This window comes from Callithrix jacchus, chromosome 9 (genome assembly GCF_049354715.1).
Source record: "Callithrix jacchus isolate 240 chromosome 9, calJac240_pri, whole genome shotgun sequence".
Classification (NCBI taxonomy): Eukaryota; Metazoa; Chordata; class Mammalia; order Primates; family Cebidae; genus Callithrix; species Callithrix jacchus.
This window is the reverse complement of record NC_133510.1, coordinates 54,998,317-55,013,215: the sequence shown is the minus strand read 5'-3', so window position 1 is coordinate 55,013,215 and position 14,899 is coordinate 54,998,317. Positions and strand designations below refer to the sequence as shown.

The window sequence follows — 14,899 nt, the reverse complement described above, 5'->3', positions numbered from 1 at the left end:
AGCCTGGCCAACACAGTGAAACCCCATCTCTACTAAAAACTACAAAAATTAGCCGGGCACAGTGGCAAGCACCTGTAATCCCAGCTACTCAGGAGGCTGAGGCAGGAGAATAGCTTGAACCCAGGCAGCAGAGGTTGTAGTGAGCCAAGATCACGACACTGCCCTCCAGCCTGGGCAACAAAGTGAGATTCCATCTCTAAAAAAAAAAAAAGAAATGCATGTTGTTTTAAGCCACTAAGTTTGTAATAATTTGTTATATGGTAATAGAAAACTAATACAGTTTTGGCTGGGGATGGTGGCTCAAGCCTATAATCCTAACACTTTGTGAGGCCAAGGTGGGTAGATCACCTGAGGTCAGAAGTTCAAGACCAGCCTGGCCAACATGGTGAAACCCCATCTCTATTAAAAATACAAAATCAGGGCCGGGTGCAGTGGCTCACGCCTATAATCCCAGCACTTTGGGAGGCTGACGCGGGTGAATCACGAGGTCAAGAGATTGAGACCATCCTGGTCAACATGGAGAAACCCCGTCTCTACTAAAAAAAATACAAAAAATTAGCTGGGCATGGTGGCACGCGCCTGTAGTCCCAGCTACTTGGGAGGCTGAGGCAGGAGAATTGCTTGAACCCAGGAGGCGGAGGTTGGGGTGAGCCAGGATTGTGCCATTGCACTTCAGTCTGGGTAACAAGAGCGAAACTCCGTCTCAAGAAAAAAAAAAAAATACAAAATTAGCAGGGCATAGTGGTGCAAGCCTGTAATCCCAGCTACTCAGGAGGCTGAGACATGAGAAATGCTTGAACCCAGGAGGCGGAGGTTGTAGTCAGCCAAGATCGTACCATTGCACTCCAGCCTGGGTGACAGAGTGAAACTCTGTCTTAAAAAAATAAAACTAATCATATGCTAGACCGTAGGGCTATTGGGGGAAAAAAAAAGAAAGAAAAAAAAGAAAAAGAAAGCTAACACAGTTTTATTAGATATTTAATGGGCTACATAATACTATAGGTCATATCGTTTGACCCTAGGGATATAAAAATTGGCTGAGAAAAGTTAATATTACAACCAGACTCTACGATAGCAATATAATATATGTATTGAAGGACATTAAAAGAATTAGTAATATCAGGAAAGAGGCTTGATATAGGAGGGCTGACGTGATCAAACCAAGTTAAAACAAAACAATTAAAAGCAATACTTTTAAAGAAAATGAAAAGACATAAAAACAATACAACAGAGGGGAGTAAGGATGATTTTTTTTTTCAACTTGGAAATAGAAAGGTAGGGACAAAAAGGTCGAAAAAAAGATAACCAGATTTAGTGATAATTTCAATGTGGGAAAAGACAGAAATATCAAAAATAATGTTGAATCTCCATCTTGGAGATTAGGGAAATGGCAGTACTACCAATCACATAAAGAAGTATTCAAGCTGGGAGAGATGGCTCGCCAGTAATCTTGGCACTTTGGGAGGCCAAGGTGGGAGGATCATTTGAGCCCAGGAGTTTGAGACCAGCCTGGGCAACAAGTGAGACCCTGTCTACAAAAAAATTAAAAAATAAGAACTGGCTTGGCATGGAATATTTTCTTGTTTGCTGTAAAGCAGGGCTCAGCAAACTATGGCCTGCAGGCCAAGTCCAGCCCACAGCCTGCTTCTGTGAAGAAAGCTTTATCAGAACACAACTGTGTCCATTCGTTCATGTACTGTTTACGGCTGTTTTTATGCTACAATGGCAGAACTGAGAAGATGCAGCACAGATTGTATGGTGTGATAAGCCAAAACTATTTTTCTATATGACCCTTTACAGAAATGTTTGCCCACTCCTCCTACAAAACATAGTATGCTGGCTCAGCACAGTGGTTCACGCCTGTAGTCCTAGAACTTTGGGGGTCAGAGGCAGGAAGATCACTTGAGCCCAGGAGTTTGAGACCTGCCTGGGTAACATGGCAAAACCCCATCTCTATGAAAAATACAAAAAAAAATTAGCAGGGCATGGTGGCACATACCTGTGGTCCCAGCTACTGGGGAGGCTATGGTGGGCTAAGAACCAAGAGTTCTTGTTCTTTCCCCTGGTATGAGTGTTTTTGTCTGTTTTTATTTTTTCCTGTTTTTTTTTTTTTTTTTTAGAGACAGGAGACAGGGTCTCATTCTATCACCCAGTGAGCCCCAGGGAGGTTGAGGCTGCAGTGAGCCAAGATCTTGCCACTGAACTCCAGCCTGAATGACAGAGTGAGACTCCATCTAAAAAACTATGTATGGTATGTCCATAGTCCCTGGCATGTAGCAAGTGTGCTTAAGAAATATTAATTAGGCCGGGCGCGGTGGCTCAAGCCTATAATCCCAGCACTTTGGGAGGCCGAGGCGGGTGGATCACGAGGTCAACAGATTGAGACCATCCTGGTCAACATGGTGAAACCCCGTCTCTACTAAAAATACAAAAAAAAAAATTAGCTGGGCATGGTGGCACGTGCCTGTAATCTCAGGAGGCTGAGACAGGAGAATTGCCTGAACCCAGGAAGCGGAGGTTGTGGTGAGCCGAGATCGCGCCATTTCACTCCAGCCTGGGTAACAAGAGCGAAACTCCGTCTCAAAAAAAAAAAAAAAAAGAAATATTAATTAATGAAATTAGGGCCGGGCACAGTGGTTCATGCCTGTAATCCCAGCTACTTAGGAGGCTGAGGCATGAAAATGACGTGAACCCACAAGGCAGAGGTTGCAGTGAGCTGAGGATGCACACTCCACCCTGGACGACACAGTGAGACTTTGTCTCAAAAAAAAAAAAGAAATATTAATGAAATTAGCCAAGTGCGGTAGCATGTGCCTGTTGTCCTGGCTACGTGAGAGGCTGAGGTGGGAGGACTGCTTGAGCCCAGGAGATGGAGGCTGCAGTGAGCTATGATAGTGCCACTACACTCCAGGCTGGGCAACAGAGTAAGATTCTGTTTCATATATATATATGCATATATATGAATATTATCATTAATATTTATTTTCAAAGATCTCTAATAAACAGGCTGGAAAAATATTACCAAGAGTTCTTATTCTTTCCCCTGGTATGAGTGTTTTTGTCTGTTTTTATTTTTTCCTGTTTTTTTTTTTTTTTTTAGAGACAGGAGACAGGGTCTCATTCTATCACCCAGTGTAGCACAGTAATTGCTCACTGCAGTCTCGAACTCCTGGCTCAACTGATCTTCCTGCCTCATCATCCTGAGTAGCTGAGACCACAGGCATGTGCCACCATGCCAAACATTTTTTTCCAAGAGGTGGGGGTCTCACTTTGTCATCCAGACTGGTCTCAACCTCCTGGCTTCAATTGATCTTCCCACCCTGGCCTCCCAAAGTGCTGGGATTACATGTTTTGACTGTTTTAGAGTCCATGGCTCTCATCATTTGCTCCACCCTTTTTTTTTTTTTTAAGAGACAGAGTCTCACTGTGTTGCCCAGGCTACGTGCAGTAGCTTACTGCTGCCTGGAACACCTAGGCTCAAGTGATCTCTCCCTTCAGCCTCCTGAGTATTGGGATTACAGGCATGCATGCCTATCTCTGGCTCATTCCTCCACCTTTTAATACAGTGAATTTAGATAAACAATTGATGAAAGTGGAAAAAAGTTAAGATTTTAGCCACAACATTGCCCAAGAATATAATTTAGAGTTTATAAATACATATTTTAAAAAATCAAGTGGCTGAGTGTGGTGGCTTTCACCTGTAATTCCAACATTTTGGGAGGCCAAGGCAGGTGGATCTCCTGAGGTCAGGAGTTCAAGACCAGCCTGGTCAACATGGTGAAACCCCATCTCTACTAAACTAAATCCCATCTCTACTAAAAATACAAAATTAGGTAGGCATGGGGGTAGACACCTGTAATCCCAGCTACTTGGGAGGCTGAGGCAGGAGAATCGGTTGAACCCGAGAAGCAGAGGTTGCAGTGAGCTGAAATCGTGCCATTGCACCCTTATCTTGGGTGACAAGAGTGAAACTCTCTCTCAAAAAGAAAAAAGAAAAAATCAAGCAGACTGTATGCTGAACTGCAGAATCACAGTTTCTGTGACAAAGTATGCTACTGTCCCCCACTATACATTCTTCCATTCTTCCTTTTAATAACAGATGTCCTCTTTGCCATCCAAAACTAAGTTAGGCACATAGCTGTCCAACTACAGACACATTTCCAGCCTGTCTTGCAGCTAGGTGTGGCCATGTGCCTAAAGTTCTCACCCAGGGAATGTGAGCAGACGTGTTACATGCCTTGTTTAAAAAGGAAGCTTGTTTGCCCTCTAATTCTCTTTTTTTTTTTCTTTTTTAACTGGAATGCCCTCTACTTCTCTTCCTGCTTCCCATAGGGTATAGTGAATTCATCAAGGTCAGCCAGCTTCCACTATAAGGATAAAGACAACATGATAGAAGAAAACAGAGTAACAAAATGGGGAAAAAAACCTTAGGTTCCTGGCTCACCTTGTGTATGAAGCCTGAATATCTACTCTGAACTGTTATGTGAGAAAGATTTCAAATACAATCTTCTTTGGGCCACATATTTTAGAGTCTCTCTCTCTCTCTTTTTTTTTTTTGAGACAGCATTTTGCTCTTTGCCCAGGCTAGAGTAGAGTGCAACAGTGCAACCTATGCCTCTCAGGTTCAAGCGATTCTTGTGCCTCAGCATCCCAAGTAACTGGGAACACAGGTGCACACCACCACTCCCAGCTAATTTTTGTATTTCAGTAGAGACAGGGTTTTACCATGTTGGTCAGGCTGGTCACGAACTCTTGACCTCAGGTGATCCATCCACCTCAGTCTCCCAAATTGCTGGGATTACAGGCATGAGCCACCATGCTCGACCTAGAGTATCTTTATTACAGCAGCATACCCTATATATTAATAAACTCTCCAAAGTCACTTACTCTAAGGTCACACAATTGTATTGTAAATGAGGCTTCTATAACTCCTGCTTTTGCAATTTTTCTGTTGTGTGGATATAAGGATACTCTGGGAAATTCTAGTGGAGATCCCCTGGCTTTTAATGTATGATGAGTCATTTGGTCTTTTTCAAGTTCACCAGACTAGGACAAAAGAAAAAATTATGCTAAGAAAATCCTTGTACCCTTAATAATCTAGAGACACAGAGATAACTCAGCCTGTGCCAATTAATCTGTTCATCACAGAAGGAGGCAGATAAACAAAAAGAGCGAAATACAGTTGGAAGGGGGTGAACAGAGAAGTTGGAGAATTATGTGCTTTGGAAGACCCTCAACAAGAATACTTAATAGGTTACAACTACAAAGTCCCAATGCCTTCTAAAAGATCTTACTTCTTAGCTGCCAATGTGTTCAGGCGTGATAACTCAGTTTCTGTTTCTCTGAACATCAGTCCTAGGATCTGTATAATTTCAATGCATGCCCTAGAAAATAAAATGATAAAAGGCAAGGAAATGACATGATTTTATCAGAAGCTCAGAATTCCACAAAAGTAGTCATCTTTGCTAAAACTGCTTGAGATATTCATACAGAAAAAAGTACAGGAAGTAAATTCTGTACATTTGCTAACATTGGTTAAGTGCCTACTCTGACTGCTTCACAGTAAACAGTCAAAAACATTTGCTGGTCAGGCACAGTGGCTCATGCATTACTCATGCTGTAACCCCAGCACTTTGGGTGGCCCAGATGGGCAAATGGCCTGAACCCAAGAGTTTGAGACCAGACTGGGCAACATGGCGAAACCCCATCTTTACAAAAATTAGCTGAGTGTGGAACTTGGGAGGTTGAGGCTGCAGTGAGCCATGATCATACCACTGCACTCCAGGCTGGGTGACAGAGTGAGAACTTGTCTGAAAAAAAAAAAAAAAAAGTTGAATGAATGAATAGCTGAATTTCAGTTCTAACTCATTTTTACATTTTTTTGGTATGTATGTTTTTTTGAAAGTTTTTAGGATAATTACACACTGTTATAAAATTATTTTTAATATTTTCAGAGAGGTAATATTTGGCTCAAAATGTCAATGGTAAAAAAAGAGAATATAGTGAAAGTTGTTTCTCCTCCAGATATCCATTTTTCCCACTTTCGGACAACAAATATTACTAGTTTCTTATGCATTCGACCAAAATAAATACTATTTTTTAAAATCCACAGAAAGAGGCCAGGCACGGTGGCTCATGCTTGTAATCCCAGCACTTTGGGAGGCCGAGACAGGTGTATCACCCGAAGTCAGGATTTCGAGACCAGCCTAGCCAATATGGTAAAACCCCGTTTCTACTAAAAATACAAAAATAAGCCGGGTGTGGTGGCATATGCCTGTAATCCCAGTTGCTTGGGAGGCTGAAGCACGAGAATTGCTTGAACCCATGAGGTGGAGGTTGCAGTGAGCCAAGATCATGCCACTGCACTCCAGCCTTGGCAGCAGAGTGAGACTCTGTCTCAAGAAAAAAAAAAATAAATGAAAATAAAAATAAAATAAAATTCATAGGAAGAAAAACTTGCAGCACCATTAATCATTAATATAGTATATATTTTGTCCAGTGTCCTCCATTTATCTTTAACACCCTAGCAAAAAAAAAAATTGGTGATTATCTAGTTAGTACTTACACCAGCTCCTCAACCCTTTGGCTTTGATTTTGAAGTCCATTCTTATCCCTAGACGCAGGCAAGTACTCATGAAGTTTGTTTACTAGGAAATAGAAAAGATCACTGGTCTGTGAAATCAAGTGGGGGAAAACAAGGCGATCATTAAAGTATCTGTTAAAATCCTCTATTCTCATGCACTAAAAGTATGAAGAAATAGTTTGTTCTTTAATTAGAGAAGTGAATTACAATATCTCCCATTATACTAGCATAACCCAAATTGGAAACATACTTCTAACTTAAAACCAGGAGACCACTGTCCTGGTATCAGAGCAATGGCTAGAGGGTGATGCTGGGAGGTGCCACTTAGGCCTGGCTCGATCATTAACCTTGAAGAGCATCCAGAAGTAGGTGTGTAATCTCAGGCAACTCACTCAGTCACCTTGAAAAATGGGGCTCCTATAATTTCTGCCTTTCCAAAGTAATTTGGCCTTTGTGAGGACATAATGAATAACGAATAAGCAAGCTCTCGTTTTAAAATGTTTACTAACACAAAAACAAACGGGCAGCACTAGGCTAGCTTATGGAAATCATGCAGAACAATAGTAATTCTTCTGATAATACAGTGGAAATGTAGATTGCCATTTCTGTCAAAATAAACACTGACTTAGAGTTGGGGAACCAATTTTTGTGTGTTCCTGTCCAGTCTCATGAGAAATCAAGCATGAAAATAAACACTGGCCCCTGAAATCAGGCAAGTCAGCATTAATGAGAAATGTAATTGCTTTTTCTTTGCCTATTTCTCTATTGCTCGTTTTTTCCCCAGGATTTTGGTTTACTAGTGACAATTTAGGCTTTTTGTTTAGAAAGTTTATGTGTGCCCTTATTCAGGTGATGTGGTATGAAAAGAGGCTGGGAATGTTGTGGAGAAAGGAAAACAAGGAAGAGGAGCGGGATGTATACAAGAAACTCTCAGAAGTGCTTGGGCTTTGAAAGAAGGAATGACTTGGCACCATGGCTCATGCCTGTAATCCCAGCACTTTGGGAGGCTGAGGTGGGCAGATCCCTTGAGGTCAGAAGTTTGAGACCAGCCTGGCCAATATGGCAAAACCCTGTCTTTACTAAATATACAAAAATTAGCTGGGTGTGATGGCATGTGCCTGTAATCCTGAATCCCACTACGTGGGAGGCTGAGGTGGCAGAATCACTTGAACCTGGGAGGTGAAGGCTGCGGTGAGCTGAGATTGCGCCACTGCACTCCAGTCTGGGCAAGAGTGAGTGAGACTCAGTCAAAAAAAAAAAAAAAAGCTTACCCAGTACCTGATAAATTAGCATAGTGTGGTGGTTTTACAAACAGACTCTAGAGTTATATTCTTTGAACTCAAATCCCAGCTCAGCTCTGCCACTGGGTAGTTGTGTGACATTTGGCAAATTACTTATACTCCCTGTCACTCAGTTTTCTTGTCTTTAAAATAGGGTTAATAATATCACCTCATGGGGTTGATATTACATTTAAATAAGATAGTATGTATCTGGAAAGCTTCAGCAGTGCTAACCACATAAAAAGTGTTTAATAAGTATCATTTGGCTGGGCGCAGCCAGGCACTGTGGCTCACGCCTGTAATTCCAGCACTTTGGGAGGCTGAGGTGGGTAGATTGACAGAGGTAAGGAGTTTGAGACCAGCCTGGTCAACATGGTGAAACCCCATCTCTACCAAAAAAAAAAGAGAGAGAGAGAATAAGTATCACTTGTTATTATGACGTCCCACCTGCTCACTGATACATGAATTTTCACTTATAAAATATCATCCATCTACCTGCAATAACATGGAAGAATCTCAAAAATATGCCAAAAGAAGCCAAATGCAAAAGAGTACTCCGAATGCAAGAGTACTTAGTGCAGAATTCCATGTAAGTGCAATGCTAAAAAAGGCAAAACTCATCTACAGTGACAGAAAGCACATCAATAGTTGCACGAGGGCAGGAGTGTGAGAGAACTGGCAGCCAAGGGGCACAAGGCGACCTTCTGGAGTGACAGAAATGTTTTCTATCTTGATTGAAGCAGTATTAATAGATACATGAATATAGACATTTGTCAAGACTCTTCAAACTGTATCTTTAAATATGGATGCATTTTATTTTATGTAAATTATACCACAATAATTTCTTCAAAGAACAGAGATGAATGGTCAATAAGCACATGAAAGATGCTCAACATCATAATCATTAGAGAAATGCAACTCAAAACTACAATGAGATATCTCACACCCATTAGGATAGCTACTATTAAAAAAAAAAAATACACACAAGCCAAATAGGCTGGGTGTGGTGGCTCACGCCTATAATCCCAGCACTTTGGGAGGCTGAGGTGGGTGGATCACCTGAGGTCAGGAGTTCGAGACCAACCTGGCCAACATGGTGAAACCCGTCTCTACCAAAAATACAAAAATTAGCCAGGTGTGGTGGCAGGTGCCTGTAATCCCAGCTACTTGAGAGGCTGAGACGGGAGAATGGCTTGAACCCAGAAGGCAGAGGTTGCAGTGAGCTGAGATTGCACCACTGCACTCCAGCCTGGACAACAGAGTGACACTCCATCTCAAAATAAATAAATAAATAATAACAAGTGTTGGCAAGGATGTAGAAGAATTGGAACCCTTGTATACTGTTGGTGAGAATAGCAAATAGCACAGACACTGGAAACCAGTGTGGTGGTTCCTCAAAAATTTAAATACAGAATTACCATCCAGTCCAGCAATTCCATTTCTGGGTATATACCCAAAAGAATTGAAAGCACCATCTTAAAGAGATATGTTGCATACCCGTGTTCATAGCTGTATTACTCACAACATCTAAAACATGGAAGCAACCCCAGTGTCCATTGATAGATGAATGGATAAGGAAAATGTAGTATATACATACAATGGAATATCATCGAGCCTTAAAAAAAGGGACATGCGGATACATGCTACAACATGGATTAAACTTGAGAACATTATGCTAGGTGAAATCTCAGTCGCAAACAGACAAACACTATGTGATTCCACTTATATGAGGTACTAATAGTTAAAATCACAGACAGAAAGTAGAATGGTAATTCCCAGGGGCTGTGGATTGTGGGGGTGGAATGGGGGAAATAAATGGAACGCTGTTGTTTAATGGGTAGAGAGTTTCAGTTTTGTGAGATGAAGAGTGTTCTGGAGATGATGGTGCTGATGGCTGCACAACACTGTGAATAAACTTGATACCACTGAAATGTGTGCTCAAACATGATTAAGGGAGTAAATTTCATGTTATGTATATTTTGCCAAAAAAATTTAAAAATGAAAGAAAAACCATATGAAGAAAAAAATGTTTTCTTTTTTTTGAGATGGCGTCTTGCTCTGTCACCCAGGCTGTAGTGCGGCACGATCTTGGCTCACCACAACTTCCACTTCCTGGGTTCAAATGATTCTCCTGTCTTAGCCTCCCAAGTAGGTGGGATTACAGGTGCATGCCACCAAACCCAGTTAAACTTTTTTGTATTTTTAGTAGACACGGGATTTTACCATGTTGGCCAGGCTGGTCTTGAACTCCTGGACCTCAGGTGATGTGCCCGCCTCAGCCTCCCAAAGTGCTGGGGTTACAGGCATGAGTCACTGTGTCTGGTGGAAAAGTTTTAAACTTGAAAAAGAACATAGAGAACTCTTTCATCTACTCATTTATTCATTCAGTGAATGCATAATTATCGATTGCCAGCTATGTGGCAGGTATGCAAGATAATGAGATAACATCTTGAGCAAAACAGACAAATAGACATGTGTCTCTTCTTCTAAAATTTGGAATTTAGTCAACCTATGAAAAAGTGTTCACGGCCTATAATCTCCGGCTTATAGCACTTTTGAAGGCCAAGCGGGGCGGCTCACTTGAGCCATAGAGTTCAAGACCAGCCTGGGCAACATGGTGAACCCCTTCTCTATAAAAAATACAAAAATTAGCCTGGCATGGTGGTATGCACCTGTAGTCTCAGCTACTCAGAGTGTGGAGGTGGGGGGATCACTTGAGTCCAGGAGGTGCAGGTTGTTGTGACAGAGATGGCACCATTGCACTTCAGCCTGGGTGACAGAGTGAAACCCCATCTCAAAAAAAAATTTTACCTTCAATAAAATTAAAAAATAAAGACCACTTAAAAAAGTATGCCTCAATAAAGTTGATTTTTAAAGGGAGGAAAAAAACTATATTTATATGTTTTATATCTATAATAAATATCTCTATTATAGTGTATCTATAATTTTTAATATCCATAATATGTATATTATATTATATATGTATAATTTTACATCCTATTACAGGAAGCAAAAATTAAGGATACCTGTGATGGTTAATTTTAGATGTAAACTTGGCTAAACTAGGAGTACTAGAGAACTGGTAAAGCATTATTTCTGTGATATCTGTGAAGGTATTTCCAGAGGAGACTGACATGTGAGTTGGAAAATGGTGTAGTTCTGTCTCTCTGGAGAATCCTGATACAGATTTTGGTAACAGAAGTAGAACTGTTGCTATAGGGAGTACCAAAAAATGTGGAAGTGGCTTTGGAATTGGTTAACGGATAGAGGCTCGAAGAATTTGGAGGAGCAGGCTAGACAAAGTCTAGATTGCCATAACTGGAGCATTAAAGGTGATGCTGGTGAGGGCTCAAAGAATAGGACAGATGTGGGGAAAATCTGAAACTTCTTAGCAATGTCTTAAGTGAAAGAGTGAAAGATTATTCTCCAGCTTTAAGAAAATATTATTTTCCCTGTTGGGTTTTGGACTTACTTGGCCCTTTCCTCTTCTTATGTCTTCCTTTTGGAATAGGAATATCTATTCTCTGGCCATCTCACCACTGTATTTTGGAAATAGATAACTTGCTTGATTTACAGGCTGACAACTGGAGAGGAATTTGCCTCAGGATGAATCCTGTCTTGAGTCTCACCCACACCTGATTTAGATGACAATTGGTACTTTGGACTTATGAGTTGATGCTGGAATGAGTTAAGACTTTTGATGCTATTGGTATGGAATAAATGTATTTTGTATGTAAAAAAGACATGAATTTTGGGGACCAAGAGCAGAACGCTGTGGTTTGAATGTGTCTCCCAAAGTTCATGTTTTAGAAACTAATCCCCAATGCAACCGTGTTAAGAGGTGGGACCTTTAAGAGGTTGATTAGGTCATGAGGCTTCTGCCCTCATAAATGGATTAATGTCATTATTGTGGGACTGGGTTTCTAATAAAAAGATGACTTTGGCCCCCTTCCACCCTTTTTTTTTTTTTTGCATGCACTTTTACCCATCTGCCTTCTCATGGATGACACAAGAAGTTCCTCACAAGATGCCAGCACCTTGATATTGGACTTCCCTGCCTCCAGAACTGTGAGAAATACATCCATTTGCTTTATAAATTACCAAGTTTGTGATATTCTGTTATAACAACACAAAATGGACTAAGACAATGGCCCTAATCTCTCCACCCAGTATGGGTTTCTAAGAGAGCTTCACAGAATGTATGTTTTCCAAGAAATATAGCATAAAGTTGAAAAACCACTGCTTTACTTTAATGCTATGATAACCTTTTAAGTAGAAAAATCTTAAAGCATGTTGACTTTAATTAGTCGTATATGCTAATTTTGTGAAAATGAATCTGAGGATAGATTTTGGTTGTGGACTAGACAGAAGAACATAAGGCTACTGGGTTTGATGGCATGGTTGGGGATAGGACCAAGGGGGACTCCACTAAAGTGTAGAAAGACCCCAAATAGAGAGACTACCCATTGACTTTCTATTTCCTTCTCCACTCACTTTGGCCTTTCATTTTTGACCACCGAATTAGAAGATCTATTTTAGCCCAGGTAAGAACATTACATTAAATAATGGCTGCAGTGTTTTCAAGTCTGAAACAGATCATGAAAGTTTTATTTTTAGACATTGGATTAGGTTCATATTTCACAAGAAAAAGATTTGCAGTTTAATATGAATAGCTTACAGTACCTGGAATATGCATGCATTGTGTTTGGCTTTGGGAGAATACGAAGATAAGTAAGACATATACCTGTCCTAAGAAGCTTATAGCATATTATGATAAATAAGAAAAATATACCAATAACTATAGTAAAAGAGAGTATATTTGTGCTAATTCTTGAGGGTAGGATCTGTATCAATCATGCTATGTTTTTAATACCTATCACCAAGCCTCACACAGATTAGGTATGAAACCTGTCTGTTCATTGTTAAAGAGAAAGTGCTTTGAAAGATGTCATAAAACTACCTTGTTCAACTTGGTAGCTACTGGCCACAAGTGGCTATTTAAATTAATTTAAATTTAATAAAATTAACATTTTACTTTTTTATTCACTGGCCACATTCAAGTACTTAATAGCCACATGTGGCTAGTGTTGCTCTATTGAACAATGTAGATGATTATAAAACATCAAAGAAAGTTCTATGGCACAGAATTGACAGAGAAGATCAAAAGGAGGAAGGTACCAAAGTTACCCATTCGGCATGACAGGAAAGGCAGAAAATGGCATTTGAGCTGAGCTTTGATGAACGGGGATGATTTTTAACAAGAAAAATAAAAGAACAATATTCTAGAGAAAGCAAACAGTAGGGAGAAAGGAGAGCTAAGGAGAACAGGTGTCAAAGTTATCCCACATGGCTCGATCTTGTAGAGGACAGAAGTGAGAGAGAAGATAAAGTAGTGGGTTTCGGTCTGTTAGTCCTAACCTTATTCTATTTGTCTTTTTTCTTTTTTTGCTCCACAGCCAAGGCCACAGGTATCAGGCCTGTTTTAAAACTAAAGATGCTTAAATTACCTCTAGACTAACCCTGGTGCTGATTCCATTAGGAATACACATCAACATCCTTCTTCTTAATCTAAGCCTTAGGTCATACTTCAGTTCTTCTACCTAGACATCTACTTTAAATCTAGTCCCCAGCTATGTCCAGTGTATCTGGGTGGATGGCCCCTTTGGGCATTGCTCTTAGTCCTTTCCCAGTTCTCTTCCAGCAACTGGAAGATTGTGAACTCTTGACAATCTTTATGTCCTCACATTCCATAAAAGCCCTGTCCCCACATCCTAAACAAGCAGATCTTCCTAGTGCCAAATGTTTGTGCAGACATCCAGGTGTAATTCACCCACATGCTAAAATATCCTGATATTTCATTTTGCTCACTCCTATGTAGAGACTGCTTTCACCCTTAGGAACTGCCTTTTCTATGAGCATCTACATCTGGATTTGTTCTCCCAGTGCCCACCCTATTCAGATGGCAGATTCAGTTCGGTTCTGTGTCCCCACGCATATCTCATGTTGAATTTTAATCCCCACTGTTGGAGAAGGGACCTGGTGGCAGGTGACTGGATCATGCATGCTGTCCTTGTGATAGCGAGGGAGTTCTCACAAGATCTGATGGTTTAAAAATGGCAGTTTCCCCTGCACGTTCTCTCTCTCCTGCTGTCAGGTAAGAAAGACATGCCTTGCTTCCCCTTCACCTTCTGCCATGATTGTAAGTTTCCTGAGGCCTCCCAGTTATGTGGAACTGTAAGTCTGTGGTAGGCCAGGTTTCTGTAACAGTTGAACAGAGAGGCCTCCGTAACAACTGTTCCAGCACTGACTGAGTGGTTATGTTAAATATTAAAAGCTGATAGAGCAGTGCCCTTACACAAAGGCTGGAATGTAACAAAAGCCCACCAAGAGTTTTGAACAGGCCTTTCCTAGGCCTTGAAGCACAACAAGATAATGAAGGAATTTTTAACAGGACCTGTTTAGGATTAAACAAGTTTTACTGGGGGTCTGAAGAAACTCCTCAGGTCTCCGCAAACGACTGGGGATCTGAAAGAACTCTCCAAACCTCCGTGATTTAGCAGGAGACAAGATAAGAGTAATCATCCCAGGACCTGGACCATTTAGATTTAGTAAATTCACTGAGGCCCCAGAGGAACATCTTCAGGACTCAGATCTTAGTTATAAATTAAAGGAAGTTAATCATTTATGTCTTTAGATGAATGCATTTGCACGTAGACATGTAGCTTAGAAGATATATAAGCTCTGGAAAACAGTAATTTTGAGTTGGTCTGGCAGTAATTTCCAGGTCTTCTCCCTGTTACTGGTTACAGAAATAAACTCCCCTTTCTCCCAGTTCATCTGCATCTGGTTATTGGGCCGCAAGAATAAGCAGCCTGACCCTTGGTTTGGTCCAGGAACAAAGTCAAGTAAACCTCCTTTCTTTATAAATTACCCAGTCTCAGCTAGTATCTTTATAGCAGTGTGAAAATGGACTAATACACAGCTCCTTCCTGATAACCCCAGCATGCTAAAATAAAGCCCACACCTGTCCGAATTT

General features: G+C 40.8%; 1 protein-coding gene across 4 annotated transcripts in view; it reads right to left on the bottom strand.

Annotated features, from left to right (window-relative positions):
* The window catches only part of C9H12orf56 (chromosome 9 C12orf56 homolog), a 109,159-nt gene that overhangs the window by 23,653 nt on the left and 70,607 nt on the right, over positions 1 to 14,899 (bottom strand). For 3 of the 4 annotated variants that reach the window (XM_078336136.1, XM_002752699.6, XM_035256207.3), the window contains exons 7-8: positions 6,566 to 6,672; positions 5,295 to 5,384 (exon numbers count right to left, since the gene is read on the bottom strand). In XM_078336136.1, the coding sequence (XP_078192262.1) occupies positions 5,295 to 5,384; positions 6,566 to 6,672 (197 nt within the window). The remainder of the gene's footprint in view (positions 1 to 5,294; positions 5,385 to 6,565; positions 6,673 to 14,899) is intronic. The other variant, XM_035256206.3, reaches the window with a different exon arrangement.